We start from the raw sequence: 19,975 nt of genomic DNA, 5'->3' as shown, positions 1-19,975 counted from the left end.
TCTATCATTATTATTTAGTAAATTTAAAACAGTATAATTCATTAGACAAATGTCTCCAGGCTGCAAAATTTTCTTTTCCCTTATGTTTGGTGCCAGAATAACCTTGCCTATTAGGTGATACTCATACACTCCCATAGAGAGTGATTTTGTCCCCCATACAAGGCTAATAGTACATAAACTCCATTAACTTGTAATAAAAATACACATTCTTAGCTTTACTTAAAAATAATGAGTTATTTCCCATCTTTTATCAACATTGTGTGCTTAAATGAAATATAGCACCCATGAAAACAAACACAGATAATACATGCATGTTATTTTTGAACTGGAAGTTCAACACTTACATAAACAATACAAGACTATGTGTGTGCAGTAATTCAAGCTTAATTGTAAAATGTCCAGCCACTCGTGCACTCTAGTTTTGCATGGCCCGGAGTCTGAGTAATTTTTAGTGAACACATTGCTTAGCCAGTGCCTGAACATGGATTCCTGATTGACACAGATACTCATTTTAGCTAGGACACCCTCAGCTTGATGAACATTTCATGGGTGCTTTGCTCAGGATAACTACATGCACTAGCTTAAAAAAGAAGTTTTGACTCCATTGTTCTAGGGTGTAACAGGATCTGGAATTTATAGAAGATTCTCAGGTAATTCTAAAGTGCAGACATTTTTGGGAACTAATGCCCACCCAGAGGCCATATTACAAAGGTGCGGTATTGCTAAGATTTGGTGAAATCTACTTTTATCACACTGTATGAGAAAATGAAATAAATATATTGTGAGACGTTTGGCAGACATATCCCTGGCTATTATATCCTTTTTTTTTCTATTTTACTTATGATGTTTATAATAAGCATAATATTTTAAAGCCAAGTATATGAGCTTTCAATTTTATAAACTATTTTCCTGCCATATTCTGTATCATAGTTGAATTACTTCTAACGATAAAAAAAAAATTGCAATCAACAGAATTCTCAGATGTAAAATCATCATGCATGACTTGATTATTACTGAATTATGACTGATTCTGTAATAAGGCTCATTTTGTTTCTATTCTAGATTATTATATCATCTCAGTTTTGGCATCTGGGTAGTTGAAGATTTATTTTTTTGTGTTTTTTTCAAAAATTTCTAAGTTTCTTCAGTTTGTATTTCTTTTGCAGTAATGTCATTTATAACCTTGTTAGTATTGAAGATCTTAGTAGTTATGGGCTTTACAGATTGTCACAGTTAATAAAGACAGATTTAAGCTTTGCAGATAAAGTTTCTTATATAGTATTCCCATCTTTCCATTTCAACTTTTCCTGACACCATTCTAATTTGTTTCATGGCTGTCATTTCCATGTAGAAGTATTTTATTTTAATTAGTGTCTTAGTTATCAAGGGCTGCTTTAATAGAAATACCACAAACAGATGGCTTCAACAAACAGGAGTTTATTCTCTCACAGTCTAGAAGTCCAAATTCAGCCCCAGGGGAAGGCTTTCTCTCTCTATTGGCTCTGAAGGACGGTCCTTGTCATCCATCTTCCCCTGGTCAAAGAGTTTCTCAGCCCAGGAACCGTAGGTCCAAATGCTGTGTTGTTCCCTTGGCTCTCGTTTCTTGGTGGTATGAGGTCCCCATGTCTCTCTGCTCACTTCTCTCTTTTATATCTCAAAAGAGATTGGCTTAAGATGCTATCTAATCAATATAACTGCCACTAATCCATGTCATTACATCATAGTGATAGAATTTACAACACATGGGGAAATCACATCAGATTGCAAAATGGTAGACAATCATACAATACTGGGAATCATGGGCTAAAGAAGTTGACACATATTTTTGGGGGACACAATTCAATCCATGACAACTAGTTGACAAATTTATCCATCCAGCAGGATAATTCAAATATTTGATCAGGTTATATATCATATTATTAAGGATATCGAACTCTTTACCCAGTAGCAATAATTACAGGACTCTTTTTGTTTACCAAAATTGTCAGTGCTGGCTTGCCCATTAAAACCAAATAAAGGGAAAAATGATATACTGAGAGACAAATTTATAATGGTTCATAAAATCTTAAAATTTCTAAAGCAGCCATAAATATTTTAACTCCTACAGAAGGTCATGAACATGTAAACAAATGAGTGGGGTTATCATCAAAATTGAGTAAACGGCCCTGAAATGGACTGGCTATCCCAATACCTCAAGGAAAGCAGCCCTCTACATGAAGTTCTAACATGTCCTCTCCCTCTGGATCTTACACCACTAATCATGACTCCCTGTTATTTAGGCTGGGCTTTCAACCTCTTCTCATTTTTTCATCTAGATCACTCCCCAGGATAGATTGAGATTTTGTTTGGGGTACTACCTGTATAAAATTGGAAGTAAGATTTAAGTGTATGCAATCACATAAGTAGATAGTAGAGAACAAAACAAAGACCACAATCAGCTTCCAGCATTTCTACCTCCATGGAATAGGACAAAAATGAAGAATGACATGAAAGAATTTGCCTCCTTCTTAAAAGCTTTTTTTTTTTTTTAAAGCTTAGTGTGCTAAAGCAAAAAAAAAAAAAAAAAATAGAGACTTAAAAGCAGGGTTGGCCACAAGCCTGAGGAAATGTGGAATTTGATAAAAGTTTGAAGAAGCCCGTGAAAGTTACAGGTAGGCTGTCTGTCCATAAACAGTAGACGCAGAAGTCTGAATTAAAACCATTAAAGGGGACGAAGTCATGCATATATTGCCTCTAAGATTGCAAAGCTCCCAATTTTCTAAAAAGGTTAGTCTACAAAATGTACTTGTTGTTGTTAGGTGCAGTCGAGTCAGTTCCGACTCATAGCGATCCTATGTACAACAGAACGAAACACTGCCTGGTCCTGTGCCATCCTCACAATCATTGCTATGTTTGAGCCTATTGTTGCAGCCACTATGTCAATCCATCTCATTGAGGGTTTTCCTCTTTTTCAATGACCCTCTACTTTACCAAGCATTATGTCCTTCTCCAGGGACTGGTCCCTTCTGATCACATATCCAAAGTATGAGAGATGAAGTCTTGCCATCCTTGCTTCCAAGAAGAGCTCTGGCTGTACTGCTTCCAAGACAGATTTTTTGTTCTTTTGAAGTCCATGGTATATTCCATATTCTTCACCAGCAGCATAATTCAAAAACATCAATTCTTCTTCAGTCTTCCCTATTCGTTGTCCAGCTTTCGTATGCATGAGGCAATTGAAAATATCATGGCTTAGTCCTCAACACTTTAAGGTGTCTTTTGCAGCAGATTTGCTCAATGTAATACATCATTTGATTTCTTGACTGCTTCTTCAATGGGTGTTGATTGTGAATCCAAGTAAAATGAAATCTTCGAGAACTTCAATATTTTCTCCGCATAGAATGATGTTGCTTATTGGTCCAGTTGTGAGGATTTTTTTTCTTTATGTTGACCAGTGTAATCCATACTGAAGGCTGTAGTCTTTGATCTTCATCAGTAAGTGCTTTAAGTCCTCTTCACTTTCAGCATGCAAGTTCATGTTATCTGCATATTGCAGGTTGTTAATGAGTCTTCCATCAATCCTGATGCCATGTTTTTGTCATATAGTCCAGCTTCTCAGATTATTTGCTCAGCATATGGGTTGAATAAGTATGGTGATGGATACAACACTGATGCACACCTTTCCTGATTTTGAACCACGCAGTATTCCCTTGTTCTCTTCAAACAACTGCCTCTTCGTCTATGTATAGGTTCCGTAGGAGCACAACTAAATGTTCCGAAGTTTCTATTCTTAGAATTGTTATCCATCATTTGTTATGATTCACACAGTTAAATGCCTTTGCATAGTCAATAAAACACAGGGAAACATCTTTCTGGTATTTTCTGCTTTTAGCCAAGACTCATCTGACATCAGCAATAATATATTTAAAAGCAATATACCACCTGGAGAGCAAGAAAGGGTTTCTTCAAATAATGGTGGAATGGGAAGATCTAAAGTTTGGAGTAGATGAAGTATTTTGAAGAAGGTTGGAGATAGATAGAAAGAAGGTCTCCTGTTAAACAGGGACATCAAAAATTAGAAAGATAGAAGAATCGAGAGGGAAGTACTGCCTGAGACCACGATAACTGGTTTCTTTGGGCATGAAAGGTACATGAGAGCCGGATTCTGCCTTGTGCACTCTGTAGCTTATGCCCCAACCTACCCTATGCCCTCAAAAATTAAACACTCTTCCCCCATCAGGTCTCTGCTGAGCCTTGGGGTATTCTCCGTAGCAATTACTATTTTCAATTTGTTCTCTGCCATTATTCTGGTTATGCCAGTTTTCTCTGCCAGCCCTTATCTCTTTCCATTGACCTGTGCCACTGTGTTCCCTTTTACCTCTAAGTATTGCCCTGGTGGTGCAGTGGTTAAGAGCTAAGGGCTGCTAATCAAAAAGTTGGCATTTCGAGTCCACCAGTCACTACTTGGAAACCGTATGGGGTAGTTCTATTCTGTCCTATAGGGCTGCTATATGCATATATTTTTCCCCTGCACTGTAACTTTTGGTTATTCTTCCCAACTCTGTCTTTCAGTCCTGTCTGGGTTCCCACAGCCTTAGCCTATGTCACCTTACCCTAATACTTGGTCATGTGATCTAAACTTGGGTCTCTTTTAATGTTAACCACAAACTGCTTAACCCAGCATGTGTTTTCTCAACATTTGTCATGGTCTTTCCCTAACCCAGCTTGGATATCTTCCTCCTTGACTATTCCCAAAATCAGTTTGTGGTACCTCAAGTCAGAATTACCACCTCCACATGTTCTGTCTCCTTAGCCTAACTCAGACTTTAATAAAGCAATCCCTGTGTAGAACCCCACCTGAATCCAATGTGTTACACTTCAGGCAGGAGAGGTGAGTTCTTATCCCTGAGAGGCAAGAGCTAGAATGTCTATTGCAGGATCTGGGTATCTCTATGGGAAGACAGGTGGAAGTGACCAGAGACAGACTCAACAGGAGCTGTCGGGATGTGTCATGAAGAGTTAGTTCAGGTTAAAGGACGTAGGGGTTCCTGTGAAAACCAGCTTCCCTTCTCAGGACCTTGGCAGAATAGGTGCTGAGATTAGTCGTAGGAGGAAAGCATCCCCCTTCGCTATTATTAGTAGTAGTTGATAATTTCTGAGTAAACAATAATGTCATTGTTCCTCAATTATCTCATTAGATCCTCCCCTAAATCCTGTGAGGTGGGCAGGACCAGTATTACTGACCACACTGAGTAGATAAGGAAACAGTCCAAGGAATCAGAGGTTAAATGCCTCATCAAGGTCACAAATGGTACTCAATCTAGATTCCCACCTGTAGCTTCAGCCACAGCTCTGTCTAGTATGCCACACACCTATCAGAACATAAAATGAAGCAAAACACCAAAAATCAAAACAAAAATAGATTATAGATAGCCTTGACTAGTTATGATTGAAATTCACCTTATAAGCCACAATCAAAAAGTACACACAATAGGCATCTGTTTGTGTATTTCTAAGGAGACTCTGTTTCTCGGTTGGCACTGCAAGAAAGGAAGGTGAGGATGGGGAGAGGCACAAAGATTACTGAAACCAGAATACTTTCTGCCTCAGGGGAGGCATGACTGAAAGGCACACAATGGGGAGAGAGTAGGGTCTGCAGGAAGTCAGGGGCTGGAACCCCAGAAGACTGGGGCACAGAAGTCCCCTGGAGTCACCCCTAGAGAAGAAACCAGGCCCTTCAGGATGTTCTTCAGGGACAGACAGTGCTGTTTTCTTTGTTTTGGGAAAAGAATATGATAATAAATCAGGCCTCTCTTTTCAACTCTCTCCTACCCTTCTCTCACTAAGAGAGGTACAGCGCATTCTTTTTTTCCTGAAACCTACGCAGCATGTCAAGAATTAAGCCTCACGTCCAGGGGTGAGAATACCTTGGGCCAAGGGTGGTAGGGGAGTTCACACAGATGGGAGAGGGACAAGCAAACCAGGAGTAAGTACTGATGCTGGGATCCAATGGCTCCTACAAAAAAGCAAAGCAAAAAAAAAAAAAACAACAAACCCTTTGTCTGTTGAGTGGATCCAAACTTATGATGACTGTAAAAGGTAACATAGTGGCACAGGATCAACGGAAAGAGATAAGGGCTGGCAGAGAAAACTGGCATAACCGGAATAGTAGCAGAGAACAAGCTGAAAATAGTAATTGCTATGAAGAATACCCCAACGCTGAGCAGAGACCTGACGGAGGAAGGGTGTTTAATTCTGAAGGCATATGGTAGCTTGGGGCATAAGCTACAGAGTGCACAAGGCAGAGACCAGCTCTCATGTACCTCTCATGCCCAAAAAAACTACTTATCCTGGTCTTAGGCATTGCTTCACTCTTGATTCTTCTATCCTTCTAATCTTTGGATGTCCTTATTTAACAGGAGGCCTTTTTTCTGTTTATCTACAATCTTCTGCAAATACTTCATCTTCTCTAAACTTCACATCTTCCCATTCCACCATGATGAGAAGAAACCTTTTACTGCTCTCTAGGTGGTATATTGTGCAAAGGCAGGGGATGAGCACATTTCTCCAGAATGGAAGTCATTCATGCATTCATTTAAAAAATCACCTATTGATCGCCAACCACATTAAGTGAAGTCTGTGAATACAGAAATGAATAAACTCAGCCTTTGTATTCAAAGCGCCCACGGGCCAGTGAATGGACAAACACATGCATTGGTGGGTAACACAGATCTACTCTCATTGTGTTACTGAGTGTAAAGAATTAGTGACCCTTCATTGAGATGAATGAGAAAATCTGCCAGGAGGATTCTGAGAGAGCTTCACCAAGAAGATGACAGGATCTTGGCTAGGTAAGAAAGGGGGCAGAGGAAAACATTCCAGAGAAACAGCTACAAGCATGGCTACTTCAGGAAATGGCAGGCAAACCACTGTGGTTCAACCTATGATGCATATTAGGGGAATGGCAGGAAGTGAAGCTAACATTTAGTCAGGAAGAAGTCTGCAAACATTTTTAGTGGTTTTCATTTTTCTTGTAGCAATAGTATCTCATAAATAGTTTTTAGCAGAGAAGTAAAATATGTGTTCTGTCATACTGAAGTTCGGGGGAGTTGTTGGCGAAAAACTAAAGCTGAAGTTTTTACAGTGACACAGGCAAGGGATGATAAGATGTGAATTAGGGAAGGCACGAAGGGCACAAGAGAAGTATGAGAGACAATTCAGGGACAGGATCAAGGGGCATCATCATTGACTAGAAAGGAGCTCCTCAAGCTCTAGCATCTGTCAGAGGGTGGTTTGGCTGCAGCAGAGTGAAGAAGGAAGGTGGAAGATGAGGCTGAAGAAGTGAGCAGGACCTATAATGTACGAGATTTTCTAAGCCAGTGTTGGGAGTGTGCGTTCCATTCTAAGTGCAACGCTAAGTCCATAAAGATCTTAAACAAGGCCTGGCATGGTATAATTTGCTTTTTAAAATGGCCTCTTTGATTGTAAATGTGGAAGTTATTGTGTTGGTGAATGTTTTGGTATGTTTATTTTCACCACAAAAAAAAAGAAAATAAAAATAAAATGGTCACTTTGGCTGCAGTATAGAGAATTGATTATAGGACCAAGATTCAGGCCACAGAGACCAATTACGAGGCACTGTACCCTGGCTGTGCAATGGTTAAGAACTTGGCTGCGAATCAAAAGGTTGGCGGTTTAAATCCACCAGCTGCTCCTTGGAAACCCTATGGGGCAGTTCTACTCTGCCCTGTAGGGTCGCTATGAGACAGAATTGACTTGACGGCAAGAGTTTTTTTTTTTTGAGTAGTTGAGATGAAAGACGATGAGGACTTAATTAAGAGTAGTGGCAGTGGACAGGAATAGAAAGGGCAGTAAAACATATTTTGCAGCTTGACAGGATTTATTAATTAATGGATGTGAAGAATGAGGGGAAGAATGAAATCAAGGATTACTCTTAGGTTTCCGATGGGTGGCAGTAATATTTGAGATGGGAAAGGCAGGCGATGAAAGAGTTTGTGAGTTAAGGGGTGTTAGCTAGAGGAATAGATAAGGCCGAGGAATGAAGGACTGTGCTAATGTTAATCAGCATAAATTTTTACATCAGCTGCTCTGACAGGAATCACAGTAGAGGGTCCCAGACGGAGTGGAGAAAAATGTAGGAGAAAATTCTAACACATACACACACGCACGCGCGCGCACACACACACACACACACCAAGACCAGACTTACTGGTCTGACAGAGAGTGATGAAACTGAGAGAGCATGGCTCCTGGACATCCGTATAGCTCAGTAATAAAGTCACTCCTGAGGTTCACCCTTCGGCCAAAGATTAGACAGACCCATAAAACAAAATGAGACTAAATGGGCGCCCCAGCCCAGGGGCAATGACAAGAAGGCAGGAGGGGTAGGTAACCTGGCAACAGGGAATCAAAGGTCAAGAAGGCCAGAGTGTTGACAGGCTGTGGGGTTAGCAGCCAATGTCTCAAAACAACATGTGTATTGTTTAGTGAGAAACTAATTTACTCTATAAACCTTCATCTAAAGCACACCCACATACACACACACACAAAAAGATAGACTTTTTAGAAAAAGAGACAGATTTGCATGGGAGGAGGGTGATAGTAATGACAAATAGCATTTGTACAATGCTTTACCGTTTACTAAGTCCTTCTCACATGTTTTATCTTTCCTCACTAAAACTCTGTAAGATGGGCATGGGAGATGTCCTTATTGATTATATCTATAGACAAGGAAGTTGAGACCTTAAACATATAAATGGTTCATGTCAGTTTCTACAGAGAGAAATGAATTTGAACTTTCTTTCTTCCAACTTGAACACGTTGGACACGAATTGTCTGTGAAACTACAAGATTGAGGCAGCAGGTGTATGATTTATGACATTAAGGCAGGAAATCAGAGTTCTCAGGGTTCAAATCTAATCTGTGATATTTACTTTACCAGTCATGTGATTGTCAGTAAGTCACTTAACCTGTAGTTATCCCAATTCAGAAAAGTGCCCAGCATGTACTAAGTACTTTCTATGTCCCAAGATTTGTCCTAAGTTTTTTTTCACAGCCATTATTTTTAGAGCAGTTTTAAGTTTACAGAAAAATCGTGCAGAAAGTATAGCAAATTTCCATATATCCCTTCTGTCTCCTGAACTCTGTTTCTCCTGTTGTTATCTTGCATTCCTGTGGTACATTTGTTATAATTAATGAACCAATTTCAATATGTTACTATTAAATAAAATCCATAGTTTATATTAGGGTTCGCTCTTAGGGGTATACAGTCCTAAGGATTTATACTGAAGTATAATGTCATGTGTCCACCATTACAGTATCATACTGAATAGTTTCAGTGCCTCCAAGGTGCCTGTGCTTCACCTGTTCATCCCTCCCCACTTCTCCCCTGAACCCTGATCTTTTTACTGTCTCTATCATTTTGTATTTTCCAGAATATCATATATTGCAATCGTATAGTACATAGCCTTCACAGATTGGCTTCTTTCACTTAGCAATATGTATTTAAGGTTATTCTGTGTCTTTTGGTACTTTAATAACCGGTGTCTTTTTGTAGCTGAATAATACTCCATTGCACGGATGCTCCAGAGTTTGTTTATCCATTCACCTTCTGAAGGACATCTCAGTTGCTTCCAATTTTGGGCAATTATGAATAAAGCTGTTATAAACATTTGTGTTCAAGTTTTTATGTGGACATACATTTTCAACTCAATTGGGTAACTACCTAGGAGTGTGGTTGCTGGATCCTATGGTAGGTCTATGTTTAACTTTGTAAGAAAACACCAGATTGTTTTCCACAGGGACTGTACCATTTCATATTCCCATCAGAGAATTCCTTTTTGTGTACATTCCCACTAGGAGCGAATCAGAGTTCCTGTTGCTTCATATCCTTGCCTGCATTTGGTGTTGTCAGTATTTTGAATTTTAGCCATTCTAATCAGCGTGTGGCATAGTGGTTAAGTGCTATGGCTGCTAACCAAAAGGTCGGCAGTTCGAATCCACCAGGTGCTCCTTGGAAACTCTATGGGGTAGTTCTACTCTGTCCTCTAGGTTTGCTATGAGTTGGAATCAACTCAACAGCAATAGTTTTTTTTTTTTTTTTTTAAAAACTTGTTTATTTTTACGTACAGCTTGACATTTCAGGACAACCCCCTGCCCGAAAACACACGCCTCCTTTCAAAATCTGGACTATAAGTTGAGTTGGGAGGCAATAGGGAGACCATGAATATTTTTGGATAAAAATTTAACTTAAGCCAAAATTTACATCTTTTATAAGGCTGCCCTTGGCATCATGAAGAAAACAGAAAGCTCTCCCTCCATTCTATTGTATTGTGGTTCTAGCTTTATTGGGATTTAATATCTTAATCACCAAATGACTTCATAAGTACCTAGAGGGCAGGAAACATGACTTATTACGTTTCTCCATGGACATTGGGATTATTTTCCAATTTCTTTTACGGTCTAGAAATGGGAACAAGTGCTAATACTTCCACATGGGTGATGAGAGTTTGAACTTGAACCCTGTGCTTCTGCTGACCCTAGATACTCTCTAGGAATCCTGTGGAAGTAGGCAAGAAAGAAGAGAATTCCCAGTGGATATGTCAGCCTCCAATATGACCTCAACTCATCCAGCTGCCTTCTTGTTGATGGGGATCCCAGGCCTGGAGCACCTGCACATCTGGATCTCCATTCCCTTCTGCTCAGCCTATACACTGGCCCTGCTAGGCAACTGCACCCTGCTCTTCATCATCCGCTCTGATGCAGTCCTCCATGAGCCCATGTACCTCTTCCTGGCCATGTCGGCAGCCATTGACCTGGTCCTGTCCTCTACAACACTGCCCAAAATGCTTGCCATATTCTGGTTCAGGGATAGGAAGATCAACTTCTATGCCTGCCTGGTGCAGATGTTCTTTAATCACTCCTTCTCCATCATGGAGTCAGCAGTGCTGCTGGCCATGGCCTTTGATTGCTATATGGCCATCTGCAAGCCCCTGCACTACACCATGGTGCTGACTGGGCACCTAATTACCAGGATTGGCATTGCTGCTGTACTCCGAGCTGTGACACTAATGACTCCACTCCCTTTCCTACTCAAACTCTTCCACTATTGCCGAGGCCCAGTGATTGCCCACTGCTACTGTGAACACATGGCTGTGGTAAGGCTGGCCTGTGGAGACACACGCTTCAACAATATCTATGGCATTGCTGTGGCCATGTTTATTGTGGTATTGGATCTGCTGTTTGTTATCCTATCTTACATCTTTATCCTTCGGGCAGTTCTACAGCTTGCTTCTCAGGAGGCTTGCTATAAGGCATTTGGGGCATGTGTCTCTCACATAGGTGCCATTCTAGCCTTCTACACACCTGTGGTCATCTCCTCAGTCATGCATCGTGTGGCCCGCCGGGCTCCTCCCCATGTCCACATTCTTCTTGCTAACTTGTATCTGTTTTTCCCACCCATGGTCAACCCTATCATCTATGGTGTCAAGACGAAGCAGATTCGTGAGCGAGTCATAGGACTATTCCTGAGAAAGGATGTGTAAATGGAGGGCATGGGATGTGTGGAGCCGTATAGGACAGTTTGAATGTTGCATAATAGCAAGTGGAGGGTTGCCAGAATCTCCATGTTTAGTTATTTCCCAGTATAATGAAAAAAATAAATGGTGTCCTGAAACTCACAATTTTCTAATCAGGACTCACAGGTCTGTGTCCCCTCATAGCCTCTGGACTCGAGTTGGTGATTTTGCTGTCTCTTTACAGAACCCTCCCTTTTGTCAGATTCTTGACCCAATATCTTCTGGCGAGCTCACCTAGAGACACAAAAATATTCCCAAGTTCATTTATTTAAGAGACTGTGAGTTTCTATCCCAAGTAACTGGGAACTTGGTGAACTACCCACTCACCACCTGAGAGAGGACCAGCATTACATCTGATGTAGGAATCTCTCCTTAGTCACTCTGACAGGTGATGTTCAACTTTTGCCTAAGCACTCCTGTGTTGGGGGAGTTTACAACCTTGCAGTGCTACCGATTCCAAGTCAGACAACTCTGCTTGTTGGGAAGTTATTTCTTCACTTGAACCAGCCTACAGAGTTTTTGATTTCTTCTTTTGAGCTCTCCATGTTCATGGCTAATCTTTCTCATTAAACACTTTGGATAAGACATGTCCTTGACATATCTTTGTACATCATGCAACTCTTTTTTTGCACATAGACATATTTTATATCTTCAACAAGGATGTGAGTCCCTCATTTACTAATTCTCCACTAAATATTGAACATTAAGAATGTGCTAATTCCTTGCTCAGTACAGGTGATACACAGGCTGCTAAGGCAGGGATGCCACACCTATGTTTCTGTTCTGAGACAGAGAAAGAAATGATAATCACAGTGCATTGTGATCTCTGAACATCCCAGCCAGAGGCCCAGCACAGTGGAAGAAATGTGATGGAAAAGCGAATGGGAGATGGGAATATTGACATGTGTTTTTCTCTTTCTCATGCAAAACCAGATACTAGAGAATTCTTAATGTTAATGCTGACCAGTGCAGCTTTACTGCTCACACAAGCCCTCATACACCATCTTCCACAAGTGCATTTTTCTACATTTATCTTGTGACCTTTTTGTTTCTAAAGAGACTACTGTTTATAAGTTATAAACTTATGTCTATGTCCATATGTACATCTATATCACCTCTCTATTTTATTTAGCCTTGAAAGAGGATCTCTAAGCCCGTGTCAGCTGGGGTGTAGAAATTTGGGAGTTGTGGAAGCTTAGGAGGCAAGAACCTAAAGTTCTCCTTTCCCTTGTTTCCCACCTCTGTTCTCATGATTTCCTCTGACACCAACACAAATTCTCCAGGGTAATGATATTCTACTTCTAGCTCCTTTGTAGTCACAATCCCTTGCTTGTTTCTTCTGTGCATAGCTGGGGCAGGTTGGAAGCTTACAAAGCCTTTACATACTCACAACATATAAGCATAGTTGTTAGCTACTGTCTAGTCAGCCCTTGACTTATGGTGGCCTCATGCACAACAGAATGAACCACTGCCCAGTCTGGTGCCATTCCATGAACGCATGTGGATCAGACTGTTGTGAGCCATAGGGTTTTCTTTGGCTGATTTTTGGAAGTGGACCATCAAGTCTTCTGCCTTTCTTCCTAGCCTGTCTTAGTCTGGAAGCTCTGTTGAAACCTGTTCAGTGTCATAGCAATATGGAAGCCTCCATTGGCAGACAGGTGTTGGCTGTGCGTGGGGTGCATTGGCCGGGAATCAAATGTGAGTCTCCTGCATGGAAGGCCAAAATTTTAAAAAAGTTAACAATCACTGCCCCCTGATTTTCAATCCTTTACCCAATTTCCTTAATATCAATATTTCATGGTTACCTTCTTCCCTCAGTTTCACCTATGCCATTCAGATCCTCTGAAATGAAATTTCCTAAAGTCCTTCCCTTGTCTCCTCCTTCCTGCTCCCTGTTAACCCTATTATTAGAAGGAGATATGGGATATCGCACAGCCATTTGTCTATTTAGATTGGAGAATAACCTGGTTTGAGGACTTCAATTCCAGTGGACAGTAAGGTCTCATTTCAAGACTCATTAGATTAAGATTTATCACATATTGCCTCCATGTTTTTCTGGGGAAAGTAAAAGGACTGGAAAAGCTTACCAACAAGATTGAAATTTTCTAGACCTTTACTAACAGAATTGTAGACTGTCTTCAAGAAGGTGTTAGAGTATAACATAACTTCTGGAAATTGTGCTTTATGACACTGTCAAAGAGACATTAGAAATTATCTACCAAAAGGGTCGAGGATAGAAATCTTACTTCTTGTGGTCTGTATGCTTGTGCTTATTGTGCTTAGTTTTATGAAGTTAAATAGGTATGGAAAGGGATATTGTAGTACAAAACTCATGCCCTGATTTTCCCTCTCCATTTCCTGAAGGTGGGTCTACACCGCACAGAAAACTCATGATCAAACAAAATAGGCTCTAACATTTCACTTAGACTCTTATTCCCACAGATCAGGTAAGACCCGGGGATTGCAGAGACTTCCACAGTCAAGCCTTTTCTGCCATTACTAAACATTTATATGTGCCATAGATGCAGAACAGTCACCTGGGTTGAGCCCCTGCCTTAAGAATGTGTACAAGTCTCTCTTGGATCTGCTTGGAATGGACAGCATATACAACTGGGTTAAGGAAAGGTGGGATGAGGAGATAAAAGTTGGCCAGAAGGATATGGATATGGGGAGGCACATGATGGCCAAAGCGGTGGGTGAGAGAGGAAACAGCAATGGGGATATAGAAAACAAGGTTGGCGCAGATGTGAGAACCACATGTCCCCAGGGCTTTAAGCTTGGCTTCAGGGGTTGCCAGACCATCACAGCCCTGAAAATCATCACATAGGAGGCAGTGATGGCTATTGAATCCAGGATCAATATCAGGAATCCAATTCCCATTCCATATAAGTTGTTGACTGTTGTGTCACCACATGCCAAGGTAACCACAGCCATGTGCTCACAATAAGAATGGGCAATTATTTGAGTCCAATAAAGGGACAGCTTAAGGCGGATCATCAGGGGCAGGGGTCCAATGTAAAGTAGCCCCTGGAGGAGTACAGCCAGCCCCAAACAGCCCACTACCTCATGGGTGGGCACTGATGTGTGACGTAGTGGGTCACATATGGCCACATAGTGATCAAAAGCCATGGCAAGGAAGATGCCTGACTCAATAGTGGCGAAACAGTGGACGAAGAACATCTGGGTCAAGCAGGCATCCAGGCCAATGTTGCAGGCACCAAACCAGAAGATGGCCAGTAGTTTGGGCATGGTAGAGTTTGACAGGACCAGGTCAATGATGGCCAACATGCACAGGAAGAAGTACATGGGCTGGTGCAGGCTTCGTTCCACCCTTACCACCAGTAGAATGGTCACATTCCCCAACACGGCCACAAGGTACATGGAGCCAAAGGGAATGGAGAACCAGATGTGCAAGGATTCCAGCCCTGGGATTCCAGTTAGCAAGAAGGAGGTAGGCATTGAGCAGACATTATTAGAGGTAAACATGTTTGGGAATGCGATGTATCCAGGAGGCAGGAGGTCTTAGTTTTAGACTTCTACGCCTGTGTAAGACACTGCCTCTGGCAACTGTAGACTAGCTTCTCACTTCTATCCTGGGCAAGTGGTGGAACCTATAGTGAAGAAGATTTCTGAACGCCAACTTGAAAATCAATATTTTAAATATTTGGAAAAGAAACTGTCCATGATATCACCCCCTTGTTAAATGCAGACACAGGAATTCTCTTTATTTCTACTGTGAAATTGTCCTTCTACAGTGTAGAAGTCCCCCAAAATGTTTATCCCCATTGACCTAATTGATTTGCTTCGGGGAACTTTTCTTAAAAGAAATTGTAAATACATACAAGTTCTATGTTCAATGATTAAACGCAAACCCATATAATGTGCTTATCCCGGTATCTGCATATACTTCTCTTTTCACTGTATCAATAACAATAACAATAACATTGATAACAAACACTGATTAGCTATTTGCAACTGCTGATTTTTATAGCAATAAAAAGTTGGAAACAAGATGTGTTAAAAAAATCATTGCTTAAATTCTAGTGCATCCATTCATTGAATTATAATTATTGATAACTTTTTTAGAGTTATGTGTTTACCTGGAATAATGCTTAGATCATATTATGGTAAGAAAGGAGATGGCAGGAGGCAGATTAAGCTATGATATAATTCCATTAAAATATATATGTGTGTGTCACATAGATGTGGTGTGACACACACATAGATATTTGGTGTGGTCTTAAATAGAAAAAGAAAGATTTGTACCAAGTTAGTATTTGTTGATTTTGGGTAGGTATGATCATTGGTGCTTTTAATTTTCTTCCTTTATTATACATGTATATTCTATCATTTAGAAACGACCAAGAGTTTTAAAAATAAGCATATAAATAATAAAGTCTAGTCAAAAACATGTAAGGGGACAATTTACTAAGGAAAATATTAAAACAACAAAAAAAAAAACCTGTTGCCATCAAGTTGATTCTGACTCATAGTGACCCTGTAGGACAGAGAACTGCCTCCACCCCCAATTTTTTTTTTAGAACCCCCCCAAAAAAAAGAGAGAAAGAAAGAAATGTGCATGGGCTTGTTTAAGACAATTTGGGGGGATTTTGTGATTATGTTCTTTCCCTCCTTATCTATCCACTAGGTGATCTAAGATGGGTCTTGAAGGATGGGGAAAAATTGCCTAGGTAAAAACCTAGGAGGTAGGGAAGGTTCTCAGCAGAAATATGGCTGTGTGAAGAAAGAGCCTATAAAGATTCCGTAAACCTTTATAGAAGCAGACCGCCACATCTTTTTCCCACAGAGCGGGTTCAAACTGCTGAACTTTAGGTTAGTGGTGGAGTGTTTAACCACTGCACCACCAACCAAAACCCAAACTCACTGCCGTTGAGTCAATTCGGACTCATAGAGACCATATAGGACAGAGCAGAATTGCCCCACGGTTTCCAAGGAGTAGCTGGTGGTTTCAAACTGCCAACTTTTGATTAGCAGTCCAACGCTTTAACCCCTGTACCACCAGGGCTCCTTGAATATCATCTTGGTGAAGTACAATTTCCCCTTTCTCTAACTGGGTTCGTACCAGTTTGCTAAGATTGTCAAATTAATGGACTTCTTCAAAGATGACCACATTTGGCGTAGGTCCTAATGTCTCAAAGAAAACCCAGGTTTCATGGATAAACAGAATGAGGAAGAATAAATGAAGTTTCTTAAGAAAAGTGTACTCTAAGGAAATATTATTAAACTTTTTTGCCGAGAGCTTGAGAATCACCTGTAATTGAGAGAAGTCATACATTAAGCACATTGTTTTATGAGCAAATCTCTGGACATTTTGCCCATTGTCTGGTAGCAGGGATTCAAAAGAAGGGACTGCTATAAAAGTCAGCAAGATCTTATTAACCACAACCATCTTGGTTTCTATTCTTTAAAGAGATGGGGAGGGTTGGGGAAAGGATGTGGGCATGGGGGTGGATCAGCACCTTCTTGCCCTTCTGCCCTTCAGATACCTCCAACTAAGAATCTAGCAATGACTCCTATGGCTTCACTCCTTCAGCATTTAAAATCTGAGAACACACAACATAGCCTGATTGAGGCCCTCCCCGCCTCAGGCCTACCTTCCTGATCTTTCCCATCTGGTTTCTGCAGAGTCAGCAAGTCTCAGAAATCCCATACTTGCCATAGTGACTTTCTTCACACAGACATGTTTTTGTTGAAAGGCTTCTCCACTTCCTTGGTTTTCACCCAGGCAAATTTCCCCCACTTTTCAAGGCCCATTCTAGATAACCCTTCTAGATAAGCCCATTCTAGATAACTCTTCCAGAAAGCCTTTTGTGTTATCTCTAGTCTAAACCATAGTGGATAGGTTAAGGAGGGAAGAGAACATAATCACAAAATCCTCCTAAATTGTCTTAAACAAGCCCATGACATTTCAATTTTTTTTTATCTAAATTATAAGTAGTAAATATATTTCCATATCGTGTAAGCATAACAGATACCCTAATGTAGCCTCAAAACAAACAAACCCATTGCCGTCGAGTTGATTCCAACTCACAGCAACCCTACAGGACAGAGCAGAACTGAGAACTGCCCCATTGGGTTTCCAAGGAGCGGGTGGTGGATTCGAACTGCTGACCTTTTGGTTAGCAGGCAAGCTCTTAACCATTGCACCAGTGTAGCCTCAAAGGAGGTCCTTAATTCAGGCTTCAAAACACAGTTCATGTTTTTATGAGTTTGCTTACTTCTTGGTCAGGTATTGACTAGGTACTGAAAAAGAATAAAAGTTTTATAAACTTTAAAATGGTTCATAAGTGCTTTTTTACGTTAACTCTCACTGACTCTTCAGAAATTCCATGAATAGGGTACTTTACTGTGCAAATAAGTGATAACTTCTGTAAAGTCAGTTCCTCAGGAGTCAAACATAAGGTTATGCTGAATCTGTCAGATAAAGATGGCAAAGAAATAGAGGTCTTGGGAGGCAGCACCACAAGACAATTCAGGGCACTAACTTTGTGGTCTAACAAATCAAGATTTCCTATTTCTGATCTTCATATTGCTCTGTGAGTTTTGTCAAAGTGTTTAACCTCTTGAAGTCTCAGCCTTTTTCATATATAAAATGGGGATAAAGGTACTGCAAAGGATTAGGATAATGACTGTATGAGATAAATGTGAAACCCTTATCACATGGCAGTAGCTTCCCTTTCCTGAATTCTTAGTGTTAAGTATGAAGATTAGACCAAAAATGTACAATCTACAAATTGAAATAGTTTCCTTGTATTTGTTACATGGGCCATCTTAGAGGATACATCAAAAGTCCAGGAATTATAGGAATGGGGCAGGGGTTTAAGGTGAACACTGGTCAATAAACAATTTGATCACACATCAGGGGGGATGTCTGAAGTTTTCTGTAAAAATGTCATGATGGATCATAATCTTAAAGCAGAAAGGGGTTTAATTACTCAATATTGGGACAAACCAAGGTAGTGGCTACTCACCACAAAAAAATCGGTGTCCAGAGGATAGCCTTAAACCCAGGAGCCTAACTTTGATTTGTGTTACCCCAGTTAAGCCAATTATACTATGATTAAGTTATAGGCTGGAATGAAGAGAACAAGAGCATATGTATACAAGTAATATCCACCAAGTTGACAATTGGCACCTTAAGTGGTGGTTTGAATGTCAGAGAAATATTTTCTGCATCAACCTACTAAAGGGGATCCTTACCTGAACACTGGTGACATGCCTACTTGTCCTGGGAGAGACATTCTGAAGGTGGGTTTGAGGCTCCAGGAACAGACTTTTCGTTATGGTCAAATAAGCATGGATTAGAAGCAAGACAGACAGACGTGCAAATACTAACTCCGCCATTTCCAGCTCTGCGGCTGTAGGCAACTTAATCTCTCAGTCTCCATTTTTATTCAGTTTCCTAGTCTGTGAAATGAGAGGAGTAATAGCACCTTAGGGTTGTTTCATGTATTAAGCAAACTGTATATAAATGTGTGTGTTTGTGTGTGTGTATACACAGAAGGCCAAATGTTCCGATGCCTGGCTTCTGGAAAAGGCACAGTTTCGCTTCCTCACCTACTCCTCTCCTCTGTTCTTTGCCCTCTTTCACACAACACAGATGCACAATCAGGGATGGATTATCCAATACACAAAGTAAGCACGGTGCTTATCCCGCTTACCAGGTCAGCTGTAGTGAACGATTTCATATTTTTTCACCACATCAAAGATTGTGCTTCTAGGTATGGCTGGCATCTGTCTCTCTCCCAACCCCACAGCACCTTCCTACAGGATCAAAGCCACTTTTTAAATTTACAGCCCTTGACAGCAAGGTATGCACAGGCTTACTTGTGCTTACTTACTGGTAGTGAACAATTTCACGATTTTCACTACAGAAAAGATGTGATGAAACCCACTTATATTGAGCTTGTTTCCTATACGTTTGACTAGATCTTTGAAGATCAGTCCCGCATGGATCAAAGGAAAAATGTAGCTTCTGGAAATTGAAAACTGCTTCCAGTGACTTTGGCCCCCTCTCTGGAACGTACTTACCCCTTGGGGTGCTGTTTACAGATGTCTAGGCTCAGCTCTTTACAGGGGTCAACTCTTTGGAGGCTCAGACACTTTCAGCTCATAGTCAAAGAAGGCTAGGATGTTGGTCTCTTCACCACTTTCTCCTATGCCCCCTCCTTATCCAGTCCTGAAAATAGCTAGTTATTTCCCAAGGGTTGCACAGAGAAACCTGCCTCCTTCCCTCTGGATGTTTAGTTACCCCCTTAGGAGGAGCCTTCACTGTCTATCCCACTCTACCTCGCAGAACTAGAACCCAGAATTCATTCCTACTCCCTTGTGTGGCTATTGGCTGGGCCAGGTCTCTGTCTACCCTCCTCTGGGCCTGAGGT

General features: G+C 40.8%; 1 protein-coding gene and 1 pseudogene across 1 annotated transcript; one reads left to right on the top strand and one right to left on the bottom strand.

The window, feature by feature from the left end:
* The first annotated feature begins 10,395 nt into the window (after positions 1-10,395).
* Positions 10,396-11,875, top strand: LOC135232012 (olfactory receptor 52K2-like). Its single transcript, XM_064289271.1, has one exon. The coding sequence runs from the start codon at positions 10,596-10,598 to the stop codon at positions 11,538-11,540; it is 945 nt and encodes a 314-aa protein (XP_064145341.1). The 5' UTR covers positions 10,396-10,595; the 3' UTR covers positions 11,541-11,875.
* A 2,178-nt stretch (positions 11,876-14,053) lies between these two features.
* Positions 14,054-15,059, bottom strand: LOC135232011 (olfactory receptor 52M1-like; annotated as a pseudogene).
* Positions 15,060-19,975: the final 4,916 nt, after the last annotated feature.

Source organism: Loxodonta africana, chromosome 7 (assembly GCF_030014295.1).
Source record: "Loxodonta africana isolate mLoxAfr1 chromosome 7, mLoxAfr1.hap2, whole genome shotgun sequence".
NCBI lineage: Eukaryota > Metazoa > Chordata > Mammalia > Proboscidea > Elephantidae > Loxodonta > Loxodonta africana.
Note: the sequence above shows the minus strand (reverse complement) of the source record. Positions and strands in the feature narration are given on the sequence as shown.

Coding starts and splice junctions, on each gene's coding strand:
- LOC135232012 (XM_064289271.1), top strand. CDS start 10,596: ATGTCAGCCTCCAATATGACCTCAACTCATCCAGCTGCCTTCTTGTTG.